Source organism: Takifugu flavidus, chromosome 21, assembly GCF_003711565.1.
Source record: "Takifugu flavidus isolate HTHZ2018 chromosome 21, ASM371156v2, whole genome shotgun sequence".
NCBI lineage: Eukaryota > Metazoa > Chordata > Actinopteri > Tetraodontiformes > Tetraodontidae > Takifugu > Takifugu flavidus.
The window spans coordinates 7,643,544-7,669,582 of NC_079540.1; the positions used below are offsets into that span (position 1 = coordinate 7,643,544).

At 46.6% G+C, this 26,039-nt stretch overlaps 4 protein-coding genes across 6 annotated transcripts; 2 read left to right on the forward strand and 2 right to left on the reverse strand.

Annotated features, from left to right (window-relative positions):
• Positions 1-403: 403 nt before the first annotated feature.
• On the reverse strand, positions 404-5,519 carry LOC130518191 (palmitoyltransferase ZDHHC3-like). Its single transcript, XM_057020602.1, has 7 exons — positions 5,211-5,519; positions 2,731-3,071; positions 2,408-2,532; positions 1,928-2,024; positions 1,417-1,498; positions 1,107-1,237; positions 404-905 (listed from the first exon to the last, which is right to left on the reverse strand). The coding sequence occupies exons 2-7, from the start codon at positions 3,031-3,033 to the stop codon at positions 747-749; spliced, it is 897 nt and encodes a 298-aa protein (XP_056876582.1). The 5' UTR covers positions 3,034-3,071; positions 5,211-5,519; the 3' UTR covers positions 404-746.
• Positions 5,520-5,813: 294 nt separating this feature from the next.
• Positions 5,814-8,209, forward strand: exosc7 (exosome component 7). Its single transcript, XM_057020603.1, has 8 exons — positions 5,814-6,104; positions 6,254-6,355; positions 6,551-6,645; positions 6,828-6,993; positions 7,096-7,166; positions 7,247-7,370; positions 7,448-7,603; positions 8,056-8,209. Exons 1-8 carry the CDS (start codon positions 6,045-6,047, stop codon positions 8,158-8,160), a joined length of 879 nt encoding a protein of 292 aa, XP_056876583.1. The 5' UTR covers positions 5,814-6,044; the 3' UTR covers positions 8,161-8,209.
• A 2,094-nt stretch (positions 8,210-10,303) lies between these two features.
• LOC130518291 (tetranectin-like) lies at positions 10,304-11,751 on the forward strand. The gene is made up of 3 exons (XM_057020765.1): positions 10,304-10,463; positions 10,570-10,671; positions 11,037-11,751. The coding sequence occupies exons 1-3, from the start codon at positions 10,367-10,369 to the stop codon at positions 11,441-11,443; spliced, it is 606 nt and encodes a 201-aa protein (XP_056876745.1). The 5' UTR covers positions 10,304-10,366; the 3' UTR covers positions 11,444-11,751.
• Positions 11,752-11,890: 139 nt separating this feature from the next.
• Positions 11,891-19,998, reverse strand: LOC130518289 (CUB domain-containing protein 1-like). 3 transcript variants are annotated; one of them, XM_057020763.1, is made up of 14 exons: positions 19,754-19,998; positions 19,542-19,610; positions 17,812-18,036; positions 17,354-17,695; positions 16,713-16,928; positions 16,248-16,595; positions 15,952-16,167; positions 15,509-15,865; positions 15,060-15,419; positions 14,723-14,920; positions 14,106-14,462; positions 13,352-13,702; positions 13,173-13,263; positions 11,891-13,062 (listed from the first exon to the last, which is right to left on the reverse strand). In XM_057020763.1, exons 2-14 carry the CDS (start codon positions 19,603-19,605, stop codon positions 12,567-12,569), a joined length of 3,621 nt encoding a protein of 1,206 aa, XP_056876743.1. In that variant the 5' UTR covers positions 19,606-19,610; positions 19,754-19,998; the 3' UTR covers positions 11,891-12,566. The 3 variants fall into 3 exon arrangements, with proteins under 3 accessions (XP_056876743.1, XP_056876742.1, XP_056876744.1); XM_057020762.1 differs by having other exon boundaries at positions 19,797-19,946; XM_057020764.1 differs by lacking the exon at positions 19,754-19,998 and adding an exon at positions 19,722-19,740.
• Between the last annotated feature and the right edge of the window lie 6,041 nt (positions 19,999-26,039).

The following is a 26,039-nucleotide window of genomic DNA, read 5'->3' on the forward strand; positions in this document are numbered from 1 at the left end:
TTGTGTTGCTCCTTCTACGACCCAAAGCCTTGACCTCAAACACCACATTTCCTGATTCCAGCACGGCCATCAAACAGTTCCAGCATTTTTTACAGTTAAATGCTTCGAGCTTTGAGGTTCTAATTTTTAAGAATATGCAACATTGAACATCTGCACCTTTTAAAACATGGCGGCTCCATTCAGGGCAGCAACCACGACGACCTGCATGAGCCACAGGTGAACCACAGCGCTCAGTTTATTGCTTTATTCCCCGACCGTCCCTCTGAGCCGCTGATGGTTGACGACTGTGAGCAAACACGTTGGCATCGATGCTCCTGGAACTGTCGACGCCAGCACGCAGCAAAAAGTGGGAAAAAAAAGAAGCTTTTAATGAGTGAAAAACAAAAAGATTCAAATTTTCACGAGCTGTTTAAAATAAAGTTTTATTTAGTGTTCCCGAGATAGCAGTCGAATAGGGAATCGAACCCATCCACTGTTGGTGCAGGTCCACCTAGATGGGAGCGCTGGGTGTGTGTGGAGGCATCTCATTCTGTCACGTTGTCATGGAAATGGTCCGACAGGCTGCAGGAAGAAGGAATTCAGTCCGGATGCTGCTTAACAAGTGCTTATTGTCCAGTCGCACCTGCAGCTCGTTCCTCAGTCAGCTCCACAAAGGAACGACATAAAAAACGAATCAACATTTACAAGGTGGTGTCTTGGAGCCCGACACATCTAACCATGTCAGTGTAGCCGCGTCTGCGCTCCTTTCATACGATGTACTGGTAGACGTCAGCCTTGCCGTGGTCCGGCACCACGAAGGGATTCAGCCAGCTGATGGAGAGGGGGTGGCCAAACACCACCTTCATATTCATCCACTTCGACTTCTTGGCCCATCTTCGCTCCTCCTTCTTGAGCTGCTCGATGCCCTGTGAGGACAAGATGGACCAAACAAGGAGGACATGTTAGCCTGGTGCCTCCAGTGGTGGGTGCACACACAGAAACACTGTCATCACGGTAGGTGTCTGTAGATCAAAGACATCAAAGAGCATCGAGCAGCTCACACGTTAGGAAGGGTGAAGTCATGGAGGGACTGGACGAGACGTGAACTCGTGTCCGCCTTTACTCACCGTCTCATCACTGCAGATAGAATGGACCTGGGTCCCGAACATGACGGCCGTGAAGATCAGAAAGAGGAGCCCCTCGAAGCAGAGGAGGATGAGGAGGATGACGGTTGCCGGTGGAGAAAAATAGCTGCACTCTGGAGGGAGGAGCAACAGCATCACAGTCAGCGCACACGTACGGCTGTCGGAGCCTAATTACAGACTCTCTGAGAGCTCTGGCTTATTCTAAAGGCCTGTTTATTCAGTAGCAACCAAACCTGTCCCTCTCAACAGGTCAATATGGCAACAGTTCACATCTCCACACTAGTTTACTCACTTGTCCAGTCTTGGTCAAAGCAGAAAACAAAATGGAAGGCCGCCATGATTAGTGCATGGAAGGATATGAGTGCGATATACATCTGGTAAGAGAGGTAGGACAAAAGACAGCATTAACGTTAACCGATTCACCTAATGTGGTCTGAAACCTGAAACGGTTTATTGTGCAAATGGCAGGCAAAGGTCTGGCCTCCCTGGAAGATGAAATGAGTCCCAAATGTGCAAAGTCACCCTGCAAACCTTTTTATTTGCGTCGGATATTTTCAGAATAACAGAAAAGTCCTGCAGTGGATGTCGGGCTAGCTAAACTACCAGGATGAAAAGGGTTGTAAATCCTGAAGTTTCCAACCTTCTGTGTCCTGCTGGGGCCATCAGGCTTCAACAGAAGAGCAGGAACACACGCGACATGTTACACGTGTGACATGTTACGCGTGTGCGACATGTTACGCGTGTGCGACATGTTACGCGTGTGCGACATGTTACGTGTGTGTGTTGCCACATTGTCGTCTCACCGTGAAAAGCACAAAGTATTTCTGGTTGTTCTCTCCGACGCAGTTGTTCACCCAGGGACAGTGGTGGTCCATCTTTTTGATGCAGCGTTTACACACACTGGACACACACACAAAGCAGAGATAAGGTCAGTGAGGTAGCGTAAAAACGTACAAGCTACCCTCTCAGTGGACCCCGACACTTCAACCATATCAACACATTTATAGATGTCCAGATATAAACCCATTTATAGACAGTGTTATACTCCAACACTGGAAGTTTGGACCGCAGTTGTTGATCCAAGGATGATTCCTAAACCACATATTTAAGAGAATGAAACCACACTGACGCTCATCCGGTCTGAAATGCTCAGTGATATTTTTGTGCTTCTGCTAACATGAGATCCCAGTGAAGCATCTCAAGAGGATCCCTGTATCATCAGGCACACACACAGAAAGGTAGAGGGTGGATTAAACAGCGGATCCACCGGCACCCCCTGGTACCTGCAGTGGTGAGCTCTGTCTGGCTTGATGCTGCAGCACTTGGGGCACTTGTACACCACCTGGCCTGGCTTCAGCTGCAGGCTTTCGATGAATTCTTTGGTAGCGTTTCCTTTGGGCACCGCGCCCTGAGCAAGAGATGGAGACAAAAGCATTAAAAGCTGCAGAACTTTCTGCTCTGACGGGAGGAAGCAACAAAAACTTTATCAAACTTTATCAACAAAATCATTTTCCTGAATGATAAATTACCGAGTTAAAAATAGACCTAAACCAAAAGAAATACTAATCAAAACTTCGACAGGATAAGACAATGTTGTAAAACTAACCGGGTCTGTGCACATGGCCTTGGCGTGAGAGGCGAGGGCGAGGAAAGCCAGTGTGCTGAAGATCAGCCCGTTGAAGAGGCTGTACGCCATGTTTTTGGCGGGCAATAGCAGGACGAAAACCACCACAAACTCTGCATAGAAAACCAGGAACCAGGTGATGACGCCGCACACGATGCCACATCCATCACGAATGAACCACATGGTGTCGGCGCCACTGCGGGGCGGGGGAGGGGCGCAGTGCTCGGGCTTCAGGTAGCCAGCTTGCCGCTCGATGTCCCTGGTGCGGTGTGCTGCGCTCTTCATCCTAGCGTGCCCGTGGCTCCAGCCACATACTGTAAAATCTGATGGGGAGGAGGACGAGGACGAGGACGAGGACGGGGGGAATGAAAGACTGGAATTAGAAAAGAGCCTCACATATTACAATATGAACAACTATCATGGCATTTCAACAGGAACAATCCCATCAGCTCCCACACACTTAAATGTCATATACATTTTAGGTGTCCACTTTAATGCCTGTATGTTTTAGAAACTTGGCGTTTATCACCAGGTAACTTTAAGTTGCCACACTGGTGGTCTAGAGCATGTTTATGTGTGTTTATGATGAGCTACTTTAGGTTAACGAGGACATGCAGGTTAATGTAAGATGAGCATTAATTAATAACTGGTGCTGTGCCACAACAATTCAGAGCTCCAAATGTCTGATAAATACAAAGAAAATAGGCAAGAATGAGACAGTGAATCAGCACAATGAGGCCCAGGAAGCATCAGCCGATGCAGGATAAATGACATCAGAGGGCGAAACAGCTGCAAACTGCTGGTGAAAGCAGATCTGGTCTAAAACGAGTCCGTAAAAACAAGGAACTAAATGTTATGGCTGCAATAGTTGCAGATGGCTCAGTCATATTTTGTACAAATAATCTACCCCAGAGACAGAAAAGTCATCAAAATTCAATCAAAACGCAGCACAATCAGGCAGAAATTAATCAACTTCCCCTGGATGGATTTAATTAAAATTCACTGGCATATTTCACCTTCGGTGCTGATATTTACCTCTTTTATATGGGCTCACAGAGGTGGGCATCATTACTCTGGTGGCTCATTACTGAGACCCAAACTAACATATAACATAACAAGTCTCCAGCACTCGTGATTCCCACAGGATGAACTCTACAAAATACACAGGCGTCATCTGCCAACAGTTCCTGCACCAGTTTTAGCTTGATGAGAATTTAATGGTGATGTTAGTACAGAAAACTGCTGCTAAACACCAGCAAGAAGAAGAAGGTTTGAAAATATCCTGACAAATAAAACATAAAATAACCGGAGGGAAATAGGTGACGACGAGGTGTCGCTCAAGTTTGGCCTTTAAGTGTAGAACCTTGATTAGAAATACACCTCCATGTTGGACAGAACTTTAACAATGAGTTAGGACAGTTTACATGTCAAATCTTGAAGTCAAACTCAAACGAAACCCAAATTACCGCCGTTACTCCTCCACATGTAAGTGATTCACTCTCCTGACGGACAGGTTTTACTCTGCACGGGTGAGAGACTAAACCTGATCTAGTGGTGTCATGATGATCATTGGTTTTAAGCCTGTCTGGAACTCTGCTAATGAGGAACAAGAGCTGGATGTTGCAACACAGAGGCACATCAGGCAAAAGCAGATGGATGAAAGAATCTATGATCCCAGACCTGAACGCCAAGAACCGCCAAGACCTCATTACCATGACAGAACACAAAAGGACCCTGCAGAACCCCCCCTCCCCCATCCCTGACTGGGAGAGCTGACAGCATTGGGAACCAGGCCCCACAAGGCCAATGTTTAAGCTCCATTTGGAATAAGAATGTGACAGCCAGTGACAGGAAACATATAACGCAATAAATACATTCAGTTCTTCCCAGAGGAAATAAAACTACAAGTGTAAAGTATACATGCACGGTGGCGTCAAAGGGTTAATACCTGTGATACGGGTCAGTATAGGAGGACACACACGCGCACACACACACACACACACACACACACACACACCACACACACACACACAGATGACCGTTTTGCACAAGCTGAAAATTGACATCTGCCAGGAAACATCCCTTCACACTTCCTAAAGGAACAGTGCCAATAAATGATCTGATGAATAACGACCATAGTCCCGGACCTGGACCCGGACCGGGACCTGGACCCGGACCGGGACCCACCTCAGCTGTGGAGACCGATTTTACTCGTTCAATAAAACGATGCTATCACCAAAAACGATAATATTGCTAAAAGAACCGGTCAAGTGTTATGAGTTTAGTTACATTTAAATGTCTAAAATTACCATTATATTTTCTTGGATTAGATGGTGGTGTTTTAGTGATCTAATATTAATAAACTGGCGGAAATAAAACAGGAAGTAAATGTGGCAACTGAATGGGAAAACTGGATCTCAAGTCTGCATCTAGACTCTCGGGCTACTTTAATTATAACATACCTCGTAGTATCCTGATCGGTAGACAAAGTTCCTTTCGGTCCTGTACGCGTAGGTTTAAATTTAAAAAGAAAAGAAAAGAAAATGACGAGCAAAGCCGCCTCTCGGTCGGTTAGCGCGATCCCAGCTAGCCTCTCCGGTCTGCGGGGCTCGGCTCCGCTTTCACCCTCGCCTCGGATTCGACGACACTAAATTTGTCAGTTTGTTCGTGGACTCTGTAGCCCGACCGGGTCATGCAGCACAGCTCTGCCTTATTTCAGCAGGCTTTTCTCTGGGTGCTGATCGCAGCCGTCGGTGGAACAACACACGGCGCAAACGAGGAAGTCCGAGATCCCGGTGTTCCCCGTTCGCTGTCTGTCAGGAGCACTTTCTCCCAGGCTCAGCTCATATAAATCACTATAAATATTGGACAACCGCATTTAAAGCATCATGGGCTGGTTAGCTGATTGTTTTGGGAGAGACAAACTTGATTTCTCCAAACATCCTTACTATTATTTTTACAAATGGCTTCTTTAAGGAAAGAGATTTAGATTCGAAAAAAGTTGATATGATTATGTTCAAGTTAGCCATTCGTGCGTAGCTTAACACTTCGATCGAAATGTTAAATGTCAGGGCTTCAGTCGTGAAAAATAACTGCATTTAACTGAAAAGGTGGATACATGGAATGAGTCCCTTTTACCCATTTTGTAACTCGGCCCAAACCATGCTTCTATTGTATTTTTTTGTGAAATTACATTTGTTAAAAAAAAAAAGAAATCCGGAAGCGTTCAGACATGGGTCGTCGCCTTTTGATGACGTAGTTCTGCGGCACAAACACATGATTCCGACCGATTTTACATGATGGCAGCAGTAGAAGTCAGTGAAGCTGAAAAAGTTTACATTTTGCATGGTATACGGGTAAGGTTTTTAAATTTTATCATTTGAAGTTTAATTCGCATTTGGTCCTCTGGATCTCTAAAGCAGCGTTTACTGATTTTGACGTGCTATTCGCTCGCTATGCTAGCTTCTGCTAACTGAAGCATTGTTGACATGATTCTTGCTCTTAGGATGACTTAAGGGTGGATGGCCGAGGCTGTGAGGATTACAGACACATGGAGATAGAGACGGACGTGGTTTCCAACACTGACGGCTCTGCCAAAGTCACACTGGTAAGTACAGTATATTAAAAGCAATATTATTGGCTTAAGTGCCATACATCATGTTGACACAGACGCTCAGAAATATCTCCTTACCCACAAACATCACTTCCAAATGTGTAGCCTCCTTCTGTCCAACATTAAATCCATTATTGTTGTAAATGCTTTTACAGGATTACTTTTACAAGGCTTTTGTGTTCTTTTTAGGGACATACTGTCGTTCTAGTAGGGATTAAGACCGAAATAGGGAAACCAAGGCCCATGGTACCAAACGAAGGTTACTTGGAGTTCTTTGTTGATTGGTGGGTATGTTGATTAGACCTTTTTAACTTTGGATATTCTAGTGTTTTTATGAACTGCCACTAGGTGGTGGTGTTGTGCCTAACATGTATTTACTATATTTCAATATAGCATATTTAAAATCATCTTAATCTAACAGATGACTCTTGTCCCATCACCTGTTTATTCTATTTCTAATTTCTAGTTCAGCAAATGCAACTCCTGAGTTTGAGGGCAGAGGAGGTGAAGAGCTGGGCACAGAGCTAAGTAACACCCTGTACCGAGTCTTTAATAACAAACACAGCATCGACCTGAAGAGGCTCTGCATCAGTCCAGGAGAACACTGCTGGGTGCTGTATGTTGATGTGCTGGTGAGCGAGTCCAGATGCTTCTGGCTGACTGAAACAGTTGGGCTATTGGATATGTAGGTTTCAGATCCAACCATGAAGTCTCGCATGAACATTTTTCCACAGCTCCTGCAGTGTGATGGAAATCTTTACGATGCCATGTCGATCGCTATCAAGGCCGCTCTTTTCAACACAAAGTAAGAGTTGATTTGGCTTGAATGGATCCGCTGATTTACGTTATATCTGACAGCTATTCTTGTGACAATTTTCTTGACAGAATCCCCAAAGTTTTCATATCATCTGATGATGAAGGAGGAAAAGACATAGAGCTGTCGGATGACCCGTATGACTGCATGAGGCTTAACGTAGAGAATGTCCCTTGTATAGTGACGCTGTGCAAAGTAAGCTCTGCTGTTTTTACACCCGCCATAACACAGAGGCAACACGCACACTCACAAGCCATCTCGTTTCGCCGTAGGTGGGCCACCGCCACATCGTTGATGCCACTCTGCAGGAGAAGGCGTGCTCTGTGGCGAGCCTCATCATGTCTGTCACACACAAGGGCACGGTCACCTGCACACGTAAGGTGGGAGGGGGCAGCCTTGATCCGGAGAGCATCTTTGAAATGACAGAGGTGAGTCCTCTGTCAGGGCCTCCTCACTGGAGCTGCTGGAATTTGATTTTTTTCATTTTTACATTAAACATTAATATAGCTTTAGCTAAAATGCACAGGTATGAAGTGTTAAATCAACCTTTTTGTGTGTCTTTCCAGCACAAATTGGACTATTTTGTGTTAAGAGAATCGTAAACCTGTGAATTTGTTTAAGTTCTGCAGAAATAATGCCTTAGACATTAAATGGTGTGAGCACCAACAAAAGCCAAAAATAAGCAGCTGTGGTGGATAAAAGTTAGTGGAAGAATGTGGCCAATGACAGTTGCTCTTGGTTTACTCCTCTTGACAGATACTGTAGATGTCCAGTTATTACGCAATCGCCCTCAGTTCATTTCCTAACATTTTCTGCTTTTCATTAAACTGTTTTGTACGAACGTATGAGGTGTCACACCAAATGCTTTTCCCATTTCCAGGCAGGTAAACGAGTTGGGAAGGCTCTTCATGCTCCACTCATGAAGCTTCTCGAGCAGGAGGAGAGTTTGGGAAAGAAGCAACAGAAAGTTGGCTTCTTCGGTTAAGTTTGCTGCATGTGTACATGGAAAGTTTCTAATAAAATTTTAAAACTGATGAGCAGATCAGATAAGTGGTTTTCATAAGCAACCTATCACAGTGCGTTAATCACATGATTCAGTTGAATACTCCTTCAATGGTGAACTTCTGGACTAGAACTAGGCGTTCCTCACTCCCATCATCATCATCATCATCAACAACAACACGATAAACAATGTTGCACAGATGGTTACGATTTTTTTTTGGTAATTCAATTTAACAGGAAAAAGAATGGAAAATTCCTGGAGTGTAAACCTCAATATATGACAGTATTTTTGTTTTTTATGCTGGAACACACACACACACACACACACCACACACACACACACACACACACACACACACACACACACCACACACACACACACACACACACACACACACACACACACACACACAGGTTTTCTAACTCTTTGGGGTCTCTACAGTCATTTTCCTTAGTTAAAACCATAATTCATATCTTAACTTTTTGTTCCAAGTCTTCAAACTGACTACTCTTGACTCTAATGTAGGTATAAAAACTATGGGCTGGCACATGTCCCAGGTTAGCCATGGCTTGATTCTCATACTAGCTTTACTCAGAAAAAAGTTCAGAATAATCTCCCAAAAGCATGAAAATATTTACTTCACTCTAAAGCATCTTTCCAGCCCTTCAAGTTTCATCTAAAGTCAATAATTCCGATTCTCATTCTTATTCATCTGCTTTTCCGGGGCTGGGTCGCACCGGAAGCAGTCTAAGCCCAGACTTCCCTCGCTGCAAATCCTCCAGCTCCTCCAGGAGGATTCTGAGGCGTTCCCAGACCAGCTGAGGGACATCGTGTCCCCAGCGTGTCCTGGGCCGTCCTCGCCTGGAACGCCTCCCTAGGAAGCACCTACTGAGCGTCCCACCCTGTCTCAAAGGGAGCGCCCAGCACCGATCTACCCGTCACCTTTGTCCCACTCTTTAACCCCACCCTGAGGGCCATGAACTCCTCAACTCCAGAACCTTGACCTCAGACTCGGAGGTGCTGAATCTCATCCCTCAGCCACTTCACCCTCGGCTGCCAACCGTCCCAGGACAAGCTGAAGCTCCTGGCTGGACGAGGCCAACAGGACATCAGCTGGAAGTTCTGTCCATTAAAAATATGAACAGAACTCCACGTTTTAAGTAACAAGTAACATTTTGGCAAAGCTGAAATGGAAACCAAAAGATTAACCTTGATAATCATGAATAACCTTTAATTTATCAACCAGTTTTCCATGTCAAGTTTATAATTTAATACGTAATAACACAAAATAAAAGGTAAGATCTGAAAATTCTATACAAAATCTAAAGTTTTTCATGTACTTTTGTAAAAGAGCTTCACAAAGAGCTTAAAAAGGTCTTTTTACCATGTAAAGTTTGATTTATTTTACTATTCTGTGGTAAACAAATGTGAAGTTAGAAGAACAGACGGCGTCCTTGTGTTTCTGCCACGTGTCAGCAGACGATGGTGTAACATGGAAGCCTTACAGAAAAGTCCAGATGTCTCCACTCTTCCCTCAGACTGTGTGTGTGTGTGTGTGTGTGTGTGTGTGTGTGTGTGTGTGTGTGTGTGTGCGTGTGTGTGTGTGCGTGCGCGCACACTGGTCGGGAGAAGGAAGGTACAAAACAAACTCCTATTCATGTCTGGAGCTCTGACTACGGACTTTGGGAATACTTAGTGAATGAAAAGCCGAATCCTCACCAAGGCTGAAGGCAGATCAGCCTGATTCCCTCTGGTGGGAGCCATCGCTGCTGCCTCACCTGGTGACCTCACCATCAATGACCTCCACATGAAAATGAAGGAGACTTGTCAGTGACCAAAGCCAGTGTGAACAGAGCGTTCAGAGACATTTAATTCCTGAGGAAACTGCTTCCCACCGTCTCCTGCCCGCCAGTCTCCACCTGACCCGGCTCACATTCACGCTCGGTGGAGTCGGAGTCATGGAAAACCCCTCCGCGGCTGGATTGTTATTTCTGAAAATGGTTTTAGACTTACATATTATCCTGTTTGGAAGACGGCCTGCGTGTGTGTGTGTGTGTGTGTGTGTGTGTGTGTGTGTGTGTGTGTGTGTGTGTGTGTGTGTGTGCCTGTGTGTGCCTGTGTGTGTAGGAGTGAGGAGCATAAATTGTGAGCGTCCACACTGCAGCAGTCTCACTCACAGGGTCAGACCATGGAGCTCCGAGGAGTGTGTGTGCTGCTGGGAGTGCTGCTGCTGCTCCACTGTTCTGCTCAGCAGAACCAGCCGAGGAGAAAACCAGCGAAAAAAGGTACAGCGTCCAGATCTGACCTGCTTCTCTTTAACCAGGTTTCTGTGGTGACGCCGACATGCCGTTAGTTTCTCGTGTGACTTGAGTTCCTCTGATTTGTTGCTAGAACCAGAGAGACAGGACGCGGCCATTGAGCAGCTCCAGAAACAGATCAACGATATTGTCAGCGAGCTGAACCTGCTGAAGGAACAACAAGCCCTGCAGACTGGTAGCACACCTCCCTTCACCAATCTGTCCCTTGTTTCCAAATAAGTCAGCAACATCTACAAATGAGGTGTAACGTTACCGTAGGTTAACGGCAGGTTCCTCTCAGGTGTGTAACGCCGTATGATTATCACTGGAACCACTTTGTCATGGAGGTCAGGTGAGGGGAGGGGATCTGATGAGGCAGATTCAGGTGAAATGAGCTGGGGGGGTGATGAGGTGAGGTGGACAACCCTCTCTACAGTTCTTACACGTCACAATTTGGTCTTTTTTGAGCTCCAGTTCGTGAGAAATTACTGGAGGACTTCCAAAATGTCCAAAATCCCACTCAGCTGATGGAGCAGGTGACCGTTTGTCCATCTTTTCCAGTCTGTTTGAAAGGCATAAAGATCCACAGAAAGTGCTACCTGGTGGACCCTGTGAGGAAAGGCTACCACACTGCCAGTGAGGACTGCAACAACCTCGGCGGCGTCCTCGGCACGCCGTCGTCCAGCGACGAGAACGACCAGCTCAGAGACTACATCCGCCAGAGCATCGGCCCCGGCGAGCAGGTCTGGCTCGGCGCGACCGACATGGTGAAGGAGGGCGCTTGGGTGGACCAGACCGGCTTGGACCTTACATACAAAAACTGGGACGCGTCCAACAGTCGGTCCCCTCAGCCAGACGGCGGCCAGTCCCAGAACTGCGCCGTCCTGTCTGTGGCCTCCCAAGGGAAGTGGTCTGACCAGAACTGTAAAGACGAAAAGGCCTCCGTCTGCCAGTTCAACATTGTTTAACCCCATTTATTTCAGCAGATGCATGCTCATGGCTGCTTCCACCGTGCACGCTCGCTGCAACGCCACGTAGATTTGTGTTTCTAAAACGCAGCTTTCAGCCAGCGGTTCTTATCTGGAGGGCGAAAACCCTCAGCCAGAGGTCAACGTCGGTCAGAACGCAGCGAGTTTCTCAGACAATCAAGTGTTTAAGGACAACGGCTGCATGGAGACACAGCTCTGAGTGACCTTTAAGAGGCCACGCCCCTTTTGCTCGGCTCTGGTACTGATAATATCAAGCTTGAAAAGTTCTCAATAAAAAGTGAAATTCAGGGTGCTGTTGCTCTGTTTTTGTTTGTTTGATTCACTCCTGCAGGGTGGTTCAAATCTGGCTTCACACCAGTTTTGAACCCTCTCAACATCCAAATATCAGCTCCACATCAAGTGAATAGATTTAAAAAAAGCAAAAAACCTGTTTGTACAATTTATTGCAAAAACGGCTTAAGAAATACTCACAAAAATTACTAGTAAGAGACATTAAAAAGTTAAAACAAGTACTACAAGTACCTGGACATTCCTGCACCTGCAGCCATACAGGCATATTTAATAAATCTAAAAAAAGGCAAAATTGACAACTGACAACACTAAAAAGGAAAGTGGGGATTTCATCCAGGAGGCCATTAGCTTAGTTTAGCAAAAAGGCTGAAATGTAAGGGGAAAAGTAACAAAAGCTCACTTCTACTGGCTGGACACACGGACGTCCTCCAGCGCCTGTGACAATTGGGACTAGAAGAGACAAAAGGGGAAATTTCCACCAGGAAACTTGATCCTTAAAGAGCAAGAGACTCCCTATAGGTGCCAGTGAGGAGTTTGCTCCAGGCTTTCTTTATGCGACGCTAAGCTAACGAGCAGCCTTTGGCGGGACAGACATGAGGCTGGAATAAAGGTGTAAACATCTCCCGGACAGCCAAACTTTTAACGAGGAACATCACAGCATTTTCTCCTAAAGTGTTAAACGAGACAAAGCTGTGATCAATCACATTCTGACGCTCATCGCACCCAGATGTCCTGAGTGAGTGAAGTTCAGTGCAACCTGGAGCTGTTCTGTAATAACAAAGCGTAACAGTATCGCTACAGTCTTGACACACTACAGGGAGTCCTCGGCGATGGCTGGTGGTGGTTCCATGCCAACGGCAGACAGCCGTATGGGGTTCATATCCCCCGTGCTCTTGAAGGTATAGAGCTCATTGTCCACCATCCTGCTGTCCTGGAAGCCGAGGCTATCCTGCCGATCGATTGGCGTGCGCGGCCGCGGCGGCATGAAACTCTGAGATGGGTCCAGGAACGTATTAAACTGGTCCACCTCAGGATCGTGGTCTGGCTCTTGGATGACAGGCAGCTTTCCGTCGGTGGGACCGCTGAATGTCTGGTAGGAGTCCACCTGCATTCCGTTGTAATTGTCGTGCAGGCTGTCAGGGTAGCTGGAATCAGGCAGCAGGTGACCGTAGACCATCGTCTCATCTATGGAGTCGTAGATGTGGGAGTTGTTGTCAGATCGACTTTTGTAGCGTATTTCAGTGGGCTGGAAGAAACTCCCTTTGCTAATGTAGATGGATGAGCTGTTTGTCTTCTCGCTCTTTTTCCTGGTGAATCACAGAAGGAAACACTTTCAGAGTGGTTCTACACTGCCTGAGGTGTAGTCTGTCTCATATTTACGTGCCGGTTCTGGAGGATAACACCAGGCTCTACTTACTTTTTCAGGATGCAGACAACAGCCAGGACTATGAGCAGAAGCAGAAGAGCTCCTGCTACCCCCAGAACGATGGGCAAAATGCCTGCAGAGACTACAACAAGGGTGCGTTTGAGCCTTTAAACGACTGCTGATACGCTGGATGTCTTACGTGTCAATAGATAATTAATTGAAGTACTTACTTGGCTTCTTCTGCAGAATTATTCTAGTCATTGCTTTGAACTCTCCCTCCTCTGGAATGCAGTTGGACATGTTGAGATAGAAACTTTGGGGTAGCAAGAGGTCTTCTGTGGGCTCGTCCTCCCTGCGGCTCAGGAGCTCTTCTTCCTGCCCCAGCAGCTTCACTCTGATGGCAGTGTGTCTGTCATTGCACTTTGGTTGGCTCACGTTCAAGAACTGCAGGTGGGCCTGGTACTGGCTCGGCAACGTGACGATCCAGGACACGGTGGAGGAAGGCTTCATTCCCTGTGGCCAGTTAGGGGTCGCCAGCAGAGTCTGTGGCTCTTCTGGACTGATTCTGTAAATGACGGTCTCTAAAATAAAACGGAGAATGCCAGAAATGTTAATTACTGACCTTCCGAATAGCTTCGGCGTCTCAAACGTTTGTAGCGCAACAGCGCCCCCGTGTGGATAACGAGCATTCAAATTTATACGCAACAGAATTCCAATGGATCTCCATGAAGCGACACCTCTGTGAAAACATTCCAAATGTCTACTTGTACTTGTGATTAAAGGCGCTGAAAGAGTGAACCCCACATGCTGTATTAGAGCATCAGTAGATAATATGTATGCGTCTGTGCACATGGAGGGAAGCTTTTGCTCAGGTTTAACCCAATGTGTCACCCGTTCTCAGTTTGGATCTCATTCAGAACTTCAACATCCAACAAAGGGACTAAAATTGATAACCTTCAGGTTTCTTTCAGTCACATATATTACCTGGGATCTCCTGACTGAAACTGACATTTAGAAAAGGCCCCCTGCTTTTCTTGAAGTTGGGAACTCTGGCTGTGATGGAGAGGTTGGTATGAGCCTGAATCTTCTGAATGGCTCCATCGAAGCAGAAATCCCCGACAGATAATCCGTCGCTCTCTGCCACGTGTAGGGAGAGGGACCCGTTGCACTCCTGGTCCGGCAGGGACTGGCGCAGACTCCCTGTGGGTGACGCCAGGTCCACTGTGCTGTCCTGAGGGACGTTCACGTGCCACGTGAAGCTGTGCAGGGGCATCGGCAGACAGGAAGCCAGGCTGGGCACGGTGAGGAAGGCTGGGGGGCAGGACGCCAGAGTGGCGCACGCTGTGAGGAAACAGAGAACGTTACTCAGATGGCAAACAATATGCATCAATCCCACACCTTCTTTACTTGTGCAGATTGTGTAACAATGTATCTATGTTCGCAGTGTCCGTTTAATTATCAGTCAAAATGGATAGCAACTAGTTAGCTTAGCATAGAAACACCTGCTTCAAAGTACCGTGCAAAGCTTAAATCTTATCTAAAACAACAGTTTCTTATTCAAGCGTGATGCAACAACTCGGTTAAATATTAAGAGTTCTTACTAATGACTTGGTTGGCAGTGAGGCGCACATCTTCATTGGGACAGTCGAGGAAGGAAAGGCTGGCTTTGGTGCCTGCAGCTATGTTTATCTTCTCTTGGATGTTGGAGTTGATGCTCATCTCACAGTTAGGATCAGAACCTACTCTCTCCAGATGCAGGGACAGATCTTTGCGTTTGGTGAGATCCACGGTGCACAGCACTACGAGGGGACACAAAGGGAGAAATAAGAGGTGTGAACTCAGAGTGCCACTTGCAGCTTCTCCATTTTCTTAATAACTTCTGAAATGTCTGCATTAAACGCCCAAAAGCTTCCCGACTCCTCAGGTTTCTCTGGGTACCTGGATGACCGCTCCTCATCAGAGACACTTTGTAGCTCAACCTGAGCCCTGGGAGCGTCGTGTTGGTGTCGCAATTCGTCAGGACCATGTTGAAGCTGCCCTGTTGGTGTTGGGGCTGCGGGTCCGTCGGGGCCAGTCTGGTCACCTTCTTGCCCTTTTTGTGGTACTCCACCTCCACTGTCCTGCTGAGGCACTCTGGAGCTTGGAACTCCTGGAAATCCACCGTGTAATTGTGCATTCCCGGCACTGTGAAGTCCCATTCCACCTGCTGCTTGTCCGGGAAATCTCTGGGATAATTGGCTGTGAAGAAACTTGTGCTGGACACGCCGCGCGGCAGAAGGACTTTCACCGAGGCCACCACTGGAGGGGCGCAGAGAGGATGTTGCAGGTAAAAACATAAAAAATGAAGACATTTATCCTGCTATCACAGCAAACAGACGCAGACTTACTGCTGGTCTCAGGTCCATTGCTGAGTTTGAAGTCCACGGGTTCCAGCTTCCTGTTTCCGGGTACCTGCAGAGTCATGCGGGCTTTGTAGAGCACCATGATGGAGGTTATGGTTCCACCTGTGCAAAAGGTACCGATGGTTGCAGGACCCGAGCGCAGATATGTCACCAGGGAGTACGTGTGCTCGTCCGGACAAGTGTCCCCGTTTGGAATCTGATGCATTCCCGCTTCTGGGACGTCCAGTTGGAGGGCCTGAGTGGGTTTAACGCTTAGATCCCAGGTGAAGGTTTGATTAAAGTTCGGGAAGAGCGACGACTCGGCCCTAACGAGGTCCCCTGAACAGGGGGTTTGCCTGCAGTCTGAGATGTGGACAGAGGAAGGTTCTGGTCAGGAAGCAACACTGGAACCGTTTTAGATCATTCACTAAAATCTGTTATCGTGGTACCGATCTCTCTGTTGATCTCTACAGCGAAGACCTCCTGAGGTTGAGGGCAGGTGAACTCCACCGAGGCGTTGGTGGCGTCTTTCAGGGTCAGACGTTGTGGGTTGCATACCTGACCGGAGTCCTTGTTCTCACACACGCTGCAGTCCGGTTCCTGGGCCACTCGCTGGATCCTGATGATGGTGTCGGGGTTCGGGCTCACCAACACTTTTCTGCCACCTGCAGAAACAGCCCGTTTACGTGGACAGGACGCTAAATAACAAAGAGTAAAGGTGGTGTTCAACTCCGGAGACGCTTACCTCTCGGTGCCGCTCTCGCAGTAAACGGCGTTCCCTCCAGTTCTTCCTCTTTCGGCACCTCCACATTCACGGTCGTTGCTCCCAACAGCTCCAGACGAGACGCAGTCCCACTCCTGCAGTAGCGCTGACTTTTGACTGTTCCGTCGCTTTTTGTCGTGCTCACTGACAACTGGAGGCCGTCGGGACACCTTTGGGCTCCGGAGAGCTCCGCCAGCCCAGTGGGGAACTCCAGAGTTAAGACCGTCCTGTCTGGAACGCTAATGGTCCACGTTAGTGATCTCTGAAAGTCCTCAAAGAGATCAGAATGGACCTCTGCGGCATCTGGAGTGCAAAGCGTCTTGGTGCACTCTAAAAAATAAAAGGAATTAATTAAAGAATGATTTCAGAACAGTCCAGAAATGTAGGCTAATCTAGAAATAAGTGAAATACAGCGGCCAGTTCCCGATAAACGGGCGAAGCTCTCACCGATGTGCTTCGTTATCTTCACGCTGAACACATTCTGAGGCGCGGGGCAGCTAAACTCCAGCGTGAGATTTACAACGTTGCTCAGCATCTTCTCCGTGGGGCTACAACTGGGCGTCGATCCATCAACTGAGCACACCTCACAATCTGGTTCCCCAGGATCCCGCTCAACCACAACAGTCGTGCTGGAATCCACAGTTGTGATCATTTTCCGTCCCTCTAAAGGCAAAATAAAACAACGAGGGTGGGTAACGAGCCGAACCATTGATGTTTTAATAGGCCTCAACGTCCTCTGGGGGGATAAAGCTAAGTAGAAATGATCAAACCTTGATTTCAGGGATGCGTCTTGACAAAATGAGGACAGTTGCTAGGAAACAAGGCACAGCTAATGTGGGACGCTAGCAGCTCCTGCCTGGGTTTTACTGCCAGTGAGATGTAGGTGGCGCTTTGTCTTTAAATGACCCGTCGTCATTTTTCCATTCAGCAACATAAAGTTTCATACTTTGAGTTAATTTTGCAGCTACTTTAAACGGAACACGTCCAACCTGTTGAAATCTGCGTACAAGATGACTAACAAATGCTAACACACACCAGCCCGAGGTTCAGCACTTTCTTACACAGGTTTGGTTTGAATAGGTTCTTACTTAAAGGTCCTGCTGAGACCTGGAACAGCACAGATGTGACTTGAATATTGGGCTCCACTTTCAGAGAGACGACAGCCTGGTTGAGAAGGTCAAACCGGGTCACGGATCCACCCTGACAGTACTGGGTCTGGCCCGTGCTGTTGGATTTGGAGGTGGCCACAGAGTACAGTAATCCATTAGGGCACGGCTGTGATGTCTCCACCAGGCCTTCCCCGAGGATGTCCAGACCCACGGCTATCTTCTCAGGCGCCTTAAGCTCCCAGCTGAAGGTTCTGGTGAGCTCTTTGAGGAGCTCCAGTTGAGTTTTCACTGTTGATGGGCTGCAGGCGTCCTGAGTGCACTCTAGTGACGGAATCAAACAGTTTTTAAGTGACTCAACCTGACACCTCCAGGGGGTTCGCTTTCATATGAGCAGAAATGATTGGTACACCAACATCTACAGGGAGGAATGATCTCACCGATCGTGCCAGCAATCTTCACTGCGTACGCCTGCTCGATGGGCTGGCTGCAGTTGAAGAGCAGTTTGACTTCCTGTCCAGGCTCCAGGGACAGAGAGGAGTGGCAGGAAGTGGTTGTGTCATTCACCCCGCTGATGGTGCACACGGCACATTGATCCGAAGGGAGCTGCGTGGACACAGTCACTGTCGATCCGGCGTCTGGTTTGATCACCGTCTGGAAACATTCTGGAGGATCAGATCAGAGGTTGTTGGCTGTTCTGCTCATCAAGAGTTCAGGTTAAACCATTGAAATCAGGCCCAAAAAGATAAAAAAAGACTTTTAACGGCTGGATGTGGAACGCTGTGAAGCTTTGAAATCCCTCTAATTAAAAAGATCTAATGCTAATTCTGGGCGGTGCTAAGATCACACACCGAGTGTAGCTGACCCTTGAGCAAGCGCCGTTGCAGACACACCCATTCCTGCGCCATGTTGTGACGAACCCGTGCAAATTTAGCAGCTTCCTGCTCTCGTGAGTCACCTGAGCACCGGCTAAAGAAATCAAATAGTCCTGAAAAACAGACTAACTGGTGTTTCAGGACACAGGAATGATAAATCTGGATTATTAGCAGGCTTGGATCACTGTTGGTGCTCAATCTGCATATTTAAACGGCAGTTTAAAGTGTTTCCCTCCAAACCCGTGCAAACGTTTGAGAGAGCAACTGAACCAACACACATTTGCTTTCATTCATGCATATTTACGTTGTAGAAAAATATAACCCATTTTATAGAATATCTCTTAAGAATAAACATATGTTTTACATAAATACCACATTATCATTTAAAAGGAAAATATGTGCAGTGAAAAATGCTGAAACTACACACTGATGTCAGTCACACCAAATTACACGCTGCTTTCTGGACCCTGCTCTCTAAAATATGCAGTTAATACCTTAACATGCAGTCAGACTGAATAATTACCATAGTTTTATCTGCCCCAGGGGCAACAGCACCTGAACTGCAAAAATAAATGGAGGAAATCGTCGCTTCTGAATCAAATGTGCTTTAAATGTGTCAAATAGAACCAAATCCACCGTGGGACATGAAAACCAAATTGCACTCCTCCATATCAGTGTTCAGGAACAAAGCTGTGCAGACACGCGCGCTGATTGACAGCATTTCTCATGATGATGTGCGTGTGAGGCTGCAAGCGCACTTGAATGCAACATTAAAATATTTGCATTTCCTTGGGGGGAGAGAAACCACCAAAGGGCGAAAGAGTGGGTGTGTCGCGGGGTGCAAACTCCCGAAACTCTGCCACAATGTAAAGATCTTTAGGCAAACAGGACGATCCCGATGGGGGGGAAACACATTTAGACAGAGGAGAAGGAAGACGACACTTTTATGATTCACACTGCACCAGCAGATTGTTGGGTAAATTATTAATGAAGCCATGATCAATTCAAGCCTCCAGGAAGCTCCGTAAACGCCTCACAAAGTGCGAGAATGGAGGGTCCACAAGTTAGTGCCGAACCTTAAACGTCTTTTCTCCTCTAATGAGTCGTTAACGGCCGAGTTCGCGAATGTTGTTCCGATTCTGTGTCACCAACTTGTCTCTCTCGTAAAATGACGCCACAGTTCGGCCGATTTCAGAGCGCGCCCGACATTAATGGAGCGAAGCAGCAAACCGCGAACAAAGCTTCACCAAACACCAAATCAGCCCATCTTCATCTGAAAGGAATGAACGTCCCACCTGCTGAGTCGAGGAGCGTCAGGAGAAAAAGTCCCCAAAGTGCGCCGCTCGCGCTGAGCCGCATGGTGCCTTCAAAACAAAACCAATACTTGTTTTAAAAAGCGGATTCTTTGAGGGGAATCCTTCACATCTACTCTTTCTTAAACAAAACGCATTTTCCGTGTCTTTCCAGCGTCGGACCTCGTTGACAGCAACTTCCTGCTTCGCGTTACCTGTGCGCAGGGAGGGCGTGGTCCGCGGCGCGTTGACGGTTACCTGTCCAAACTTGACGGGCACGCGCAGAGCAGCTCCAGCCGCGACGCAGAGCGTCAGACCAACTGATTCCTGGCGATAAAGAAGGCTGTCTGGCACGATGGCCGCCCTATTTTTAAAGAGGCAAACATGCCAGAGATGGTTGGCATCACGGGACCAGAGGATGGGTGCGGAAACGGCTCCGAGTGCACGACGCGCGCTTGCATTCCTGCGCGTTCTAGTCATTACAACATGTCACCATTAAGACGGAGGAAACACTGTGCACGTGGATGCACAGTGACTTTTACAGACTTAAATGTCAAGATGACGATTTGGAAACACATTAGCATAGAGCTGCTGCATGTTTGTGGATCAAATACACGTTTAACAGTGTGTTTGGTTGAGTATCAAGTGTCTTTAAACGGACCGTCAATCATTTTGGGGTGTTGTGATATTAACCGTGCTCATTAATCAGAAAATCACAGGAAAATATGAAGGTGAACATATATTTGTTCACTGTCTGGTGTGTGTGTGAGGCAGGTTTATACTTGGTTTAACACTCCCATGTTGGGAGGCTGCCTCCTGCCTTCACATGCCTCATCACACAAACATTCCTGCACAAAATATACCCGAGGGCAGGAGCACACACACCTGCTTGATCCGAATTTTCTCCAAACTGGTTGAAAAGAATCCATAAACTAAACTGGCTCCGCTGCTGAGCCTTACACCCCATGGCCGAATATTTTGATTCCCAAAGCACGGAGGCACACAGTGGAACACAGTCAGTGTTTTTTGTTTTTTTTGGTCTAACCAGTCCGACCACTTGCCTGTAAGCCTCATTGAGCCTTAACAAGAGGCCTCTTTGACGAATCAGCAGCTGTCGCCACCTCTGTTACTGTAGATCGCCCTGCAACATGTGCTGCAGAGTTCACTGACCACCGGTTCTCTTCTCCATGACTCAGACTGGGTTTGCTCTGCTGGTCCTATTAGCACAATCTCTAAAGCTTGTGCTCAACATTTAGTGTGTCCAAAACGACGTTTTAACAAATCAGAGCTGCCAGTTGTAAAACACCTAATAAACCACACTCTTATAATCTGATGGTCTGGGTTTGCTTTATATTTATGATCAGGAAAACACACAAGTGGGAACCATTTGGAAACAAAATCAAAGGAATTTCCCAACATAAAATGCAGAGTTAAAAATGAGCAGTTTAGCAGAAGCTGTTTTTCCTGCCTGTTCTGAGACTGTCCACACGGGGGCACTATTACACAGCCAGGTTGCTCAGGTCACATCTCCAACAGCTTCATCATCATCATCATCATCATCAAAGTGCTACTTCCTGCATTTGTTGGAGGGCATTTTAATCACAGATTGCACCACACACTAGTGTGACCAAAAGGTTATGCTATAAATCAATGTATCAGAATATGAACTTAATGTTAAAACAAGAAAACAAACAAACAGTCTATTGTCTCCTGACAATGAATTTGACCGTTTTTGGGGGTCATCGTGGATCTTGAGGACCAGTGGTGACTGAGTGTAGCTCAGGCAATAACACACACACACACACACACACACACACACACACACACACACACACACACACTGCTCATTCATGCTGGATCATTCTATGTGAGTTGCCCAGTGCTGTTATGTGACTGTGACAGTGTGAAAAGTGCTGTGAGTGCTTGTAATAATCAGGGAAGTGCTTTATAAACACATCAATCTTACATACCTTTTAAAAGATCTTTTGAATTTCACGAGGCTGCGACTCAAGCAGGAAATGGGCTCTCTGGTGTTGATAAGTGAAAAGGTGTTGCGAAAATATATTTTGTTGCAGGTGGAGAAAAGCAGCTTCATCTATATCAAATGTTGCTCCTTGACTCAGAGTCATGCACATCCATAAAGAAGTCCACCTCTTACTAAAACAGATCAGATCAGATCAGGTCCAAACCGCTTGAGACCTCAGCACCTGGAACAGACAAACAGGAGCTGGGACATCAGCTCCAGTACCGAGCTGCTTGGAAAGGCAGCCTGCATTCCAACAATTATTGAAGTGACCCCAAGAAACTTCTGAGTCTTTCAGGATTATTTTAATTATTTATATTTGCTGCTCCCTCTCTGTCTGCTTCTTTGGCTGCAGTAGCCCGATCTGCAGGGGTCTGGGCTGGCAGCAGGAGGGGCTCAGGAAGGGCAGCTTTACTTTCCCTGACACCAGAACCCAATGGGCCCCCAGGGGCCAAAAGCAGCAACTCTGACAGCCAGAAGCCGGGCGGCAGCTCCCTGTCCAGCTGTCTGCACTGCACACAAGAATAGAGATCCAAACAGTCGCAGTGTTGGGACAGCTGGGGGAAATCTGGGGATGACGGAGCCCAGTGAAAGGTCAGATCTTCCTTACAGGGACAATCTGATGCCTTTGTGATGTCAGTGAATGCATCGTCTCGCTGACCCTTCGCTCTGAGTGTTGTTGGTGTGTGTGTAAAGCTGTAGTCCTCTTCCTGTGTGGGGGCTTTCATGCATTTTATGTCCCAACATTTTATATCTCACTTGTTTTTTGAATGATGTATCACTTACTATATCTAAGTCAGCATTTTAGTGGAAAAAAAATAATTCTGTGCACAGGCCCTGAACTGAAGGCACGTGACCCCGATGTGTCGCCTGCTGGACGCCCCCTCAAGTGGCCTCTGACCTGCTGCTAACCCCACCAGCCGCCACCGAGCTTTTAGAACTAAAGAGGACGTCCCCTCTCTTCCCTCAAACTGTGTGTGTGTGTGTGTGTGTGTGTGTGTGTGTGTGTGTGTGTGTGTGTGTTTCTATTTCTCTTCAGGCCATTTAACGTGCACCAACTCCTGGTACGTGTGCACACAAGTTCCTGTGTGTGTTTACAAAGACTCAGACCTTCATAATCTCACTAATAAGCCATCAGATCCTATTGAACTGTTGTTTATCACCACTCGTTGCGGTCTACTGCTATAAAAAGACGCCAGCGATGAAAACACCTCACAACAGGAGGCTGATGCACCTTCCTCCTGACGTCCAACATTAGCAGCTGTGACGAATCGCTCAGCGGATGCGACATGATGACAAAGCGATGTACAGTAGAGTCGATGTCACCATTTTCTTTCATTTCCCTTCTCTTGTGTGCTTTTTAAAAATGTATCATCCCATATCTACCTAAATAGGTTGCCGTGGTAATGCCGTGGTTTCATAAAAAAAAGTGGAGGGGGTGGACAGAAGGCCAGCATTACTCTGGATTCTAAATTCCCATTAACAATGGAAAATACTAATGAGAACAAAGTGAAGAGCTCAATTGTACATCCCAGTCCGCAATAAAGTCCTGATAAATGGGTTGAAAAGAGGCTCCGTGGTCCGTGGTGAGCTGTGCTGTGGTGTGATGTCACAGGCATGCTTGATTGGATTCAGGTCTTGGAAATGAGTTGGCCGGGATTCGTTTGTCACCAAGAACCCAGGACCCACTGCACCAAGAGTCCGTGGGACTGAGGAGCTCCTGGGACCCAGCACAGTGAGGGGGCCTGGGGAGACCACATAGCTCCTGAATGATGAGCCAAGAAAGACGTGCAAAAAGGCTGATTAGCTCCTCTGTCACCACTTTCCCACTAAAATACTTTCATTAAAAAAACAACCACTGTATACTGAAAGTCCAGGTGATGTTTAAGTTATTGTGGCGTCTCACAATCAGCACCAAGGTCGAGTGAAGCTGCTGTATGACTCGTAATGGAACTGATCGATCAGTAGGAAAATAAACACCTTCAAAGTCATCTCATGAAGCTGGTTTATAAAAATTGCTCCACAATAATGATTCTTGGCTTGAAAATGGGTGTGAATGAGTGATGAAATATCTTCTAATAACAATAAGAGTCCTGTTGTCCTGGGTCGGAGCCCTTGCTGCTGTGACCCGAATGGTGAACAACTCACACCATTTAATGTATTGAAATAATAATTTAAACATTTCTTGACATTTAACATGTCACCAGCCCAAACAGTCGAACAGGGCAGTCATCTATTGGCCATTGTTGGTTTGTATTCCCTCTTGTGCTGCGTTAAATCGCTTCCTGCCCCCTGCAGCATAATTAATGATGCGCAGCCACATATTACTGACTAATGACTCACTGCTGGAGAAAGAAAGTCACAGATTGAGGAAGGAGGAAGCACTGACAATGTCGGATCATGTTAAAGACCAGGTCCCGTTTATTTATCCTTAATTATACCTAATTGCAAGGACGTCTCACATTGTTTGTGGCTTTTTATAGAGCGAATGTCACGACTCCCATCACCATTAAACAATGATGTTCATGTGTTGCAATTATGCGAGTGTGAGAATATATATATATATAATATATCCTATAAATCCTATACACACACTAGGGGGCGCTATATATTCATTTTTGCACCAGGTAGAGAGACCATATCAGTACACTATTTCCTTCCTGCAGCTAAATCTAAAGTCTAATGTTTGAACAAGCACATTTAATAACGCGTGCATGTTATTTGGGGGGTGCATATGAGTTGAGTGCATGGACTTGTTGATTTGCTTGCTCACTGTCGGCTTAGGTGCAAAAAATAGTTGCACTGCACTTATTTCTTCATCAGCCCCGTCGCCTTGTCGTACAGGCCAGTGATTGATTCGCGGTACAATTTGAAGCTCCTTTCCCAACAATTCATCTTCATTTAATCCCTGCGTTAGTAACTAAGTGCATCAGATTGAAAACTTTTCTTTCTGAACTGCTCCTCTGTCTTACGCAGATGTCTAGCAAGTCTAAATGACAGCGGTCCCCATGGAAACTGGGTTTCTAGCCGCAGTAGGTCCATCAAGTCATTTCCGGTGGGAGTCAGGTGGGAGGGAGGGGGGTGGGAAAAAGGAGGGGTTGGTGGGAGTGATCCAATCCTGAGGTCCCTCTCAATCATACCTTCACTGTTAGAATCCTGCAAGATATCTATTCATCAATCATCCACCCCTCCATTAGTTCTCTGCTAACCAACATTACCGGCCCTGAACAAACTTTTTGGGGGGGTTATTCCAGCCTTCACCAGCTGAGACACAGGAAAGCACGCTGGACCCTGGACCCTGGACAGACCTCCCTCTGTAGCTGCTACCTGACCCTGGCTGCCTACTGTCAAATGCTCATGATTCACACGCTAACTCGATGCAATCAGGTATTTTCTGGTTCATCTCGACACATTTTGCCACAGACGGCGAGCAGAGCGCACGTCATCAGCAGCGGGAAAGAATGAAAGCAATCTAGATCTTTGAAAAGGGTGGAAATGAAGGAAATGCACAAGTTTAAATAAAAAAAAGGTCAGCGCGACTCAAGTGTCTGAGAGACATCCCTCATGTTGGGCAGAAAATGAATGTGAAGGGTTTCATTGAAAAAGGCTACCCAGTCTTCTGATAGTAAGAAACTCATAGGAAAGGTTCATCTCATGTGTTTATCATTAATGAATGTGCCACCAGTGGGATTTATCTTTATCTGTAAACCCTGAATAAGTCAGCAGACTGTGGGCGTGCACAGGAAGAAACGTCTTGGCCAAGACATTGGGATGCCCGCCCGGGTAAATGATTAGTCCCGAAATAGCCCCCCGATAGTCTGGAATTAAAGACAATTATTGCTGCTTTTAGACCAGTGGCTCATTTCCAAGATGTATTTCTGGGAAAACGGTTTCAAATTAGTACCTGTGAAAAATGGAAGCAGTAATTTTAGGCTCACTTCCATTTCAAAAAGGAGCCGTTGCATCATAAGACAGAAAAACACATGTGGTGTGAGTTTTAGGTTATTTTAACCATTGGAATATTTTTGCACAGAGCCTCCAGCAGAGCGCTGGGAGTCTCACAGGTGTCACAATTAAACAATTGAAGAAAATGATCCACAGCAAATAAATTCTTGCCCGGCGATTAAGCACATTTGTAGCTATAGGCACAGAAAACTGGGCTGAATCATGAAAGACTTCAATCCTTTTTTGATGCCTTTGTTCTATTAACCTGAGCCCAAACTGGAGGCAGAGTAATTTAACCGAGTTAAACTAAATACGTTCAACAATCATTTACTGTAATTAACAGCTGGGTCAAACAAAAACGTCGATAACTTGATGATTTTGAAAAAAAACAAATGTGTTTGTCATTAGCTGGTATTCTTCTGCTATAAAGATCACCTTCACATGTTCCTTCCATTCACATCCCCCCCGCTGGTTCTTCAACAGTGAAGCATGAAGGGAGTAATTCTTTGTTTCTCCACCCTGAGCCCACAGAG

Excerpts from the sequence above, each read along its gene's own strand:
- exosc7 (XM_057020603.1), top strand. The coding sequence starts at position 6,045 with ATGATGGCAGCAGTAGAAGTCAGTGAAGCTGAAAAAGTTTACATTTTG. Across the intron at positions 6,105-6,253 it reads ACATTTTGCATGGTATACGG|GATGACTTAAGGGTGGATGG; the intron begins GTAAGGTTTTTA and ends TCTTGCTCTTAG. Across the intron at positions 6,356-6,550 it reads GCTCTGCCAAAGTCACACTG|GGACATACTGTCGTTCTAGT; the intron begins GTAAGTACAGTA and ends TGTTCTTTTTAG.
- LOC130518289 (XM_057020763.1), bottom strand. The coding sequence starts at position 19,605 with ATGCGGCTCAGCGCGAGCGGCGCACTTTGGGGACTTTTTCTCCTGACG. Across the intron at positions 16,168-16,247 it reads TGCGAGAGCGGCACCGAGAG|GTGGCAGAAAAGTGTTGGTG; the intron begins GTAAGCGTCTCC and ends CTGTTTCTGCAG. Across the intron at positions 13,264-13,351 it reads AATTCTGCAGAAGAAGCCAA|TCTCTGCAGGCATTTTGCCC; the intron begins GTAAGTACTTCA and ends CCCTTGTTGTAG.
- LOC130518191 (XM_057020602.1), bottom strand. The coding sequence starts at position 3,033 with ATGAAGAGCGCAGCACACCGCACCAGGGACATCGAGCGGCAAGCTGGC. Across the intron at positions 1,238-1,416 it reads CTTTGACCAAGACTGGACAA|AGTGCAGCTATTTTTCTCCA; the intron begins GTGAGTAAACTA and ends TCCTCCCTCCAG. Across the intron at positions 906-1,106 it reads CTATCTGCAGTGATGAGACG|GGCATCGAGCAGCTCAAGAA; the intron begins GTGAGTAAAGGC and ends TTGTCCTCACAG.
- LOC130518291 (XM_057020765.1), top strand. The coding sequence starts at position 10,367 with ATGGAGCTCCGAGGAGTGTGTGTGCTGCTGGGAGTGCTGCTGCTGCTC. Across the intron at positions 10,464-10,569 it reads GAGAAAACCAGCGAAAAAAG|AACCAGAGAGACAGGACGCG; the intron begins GTACAGCGTCCA and ends ATTTGTTGCTAG. Across the intron at positions 10,672-11,036 it reads ACAACAAGCCCTGCAGACTG|TCTGTTTGAAAGGCATAAAG; the intron begins GTAGCACACCTC and ends CATCTTTTCCAG.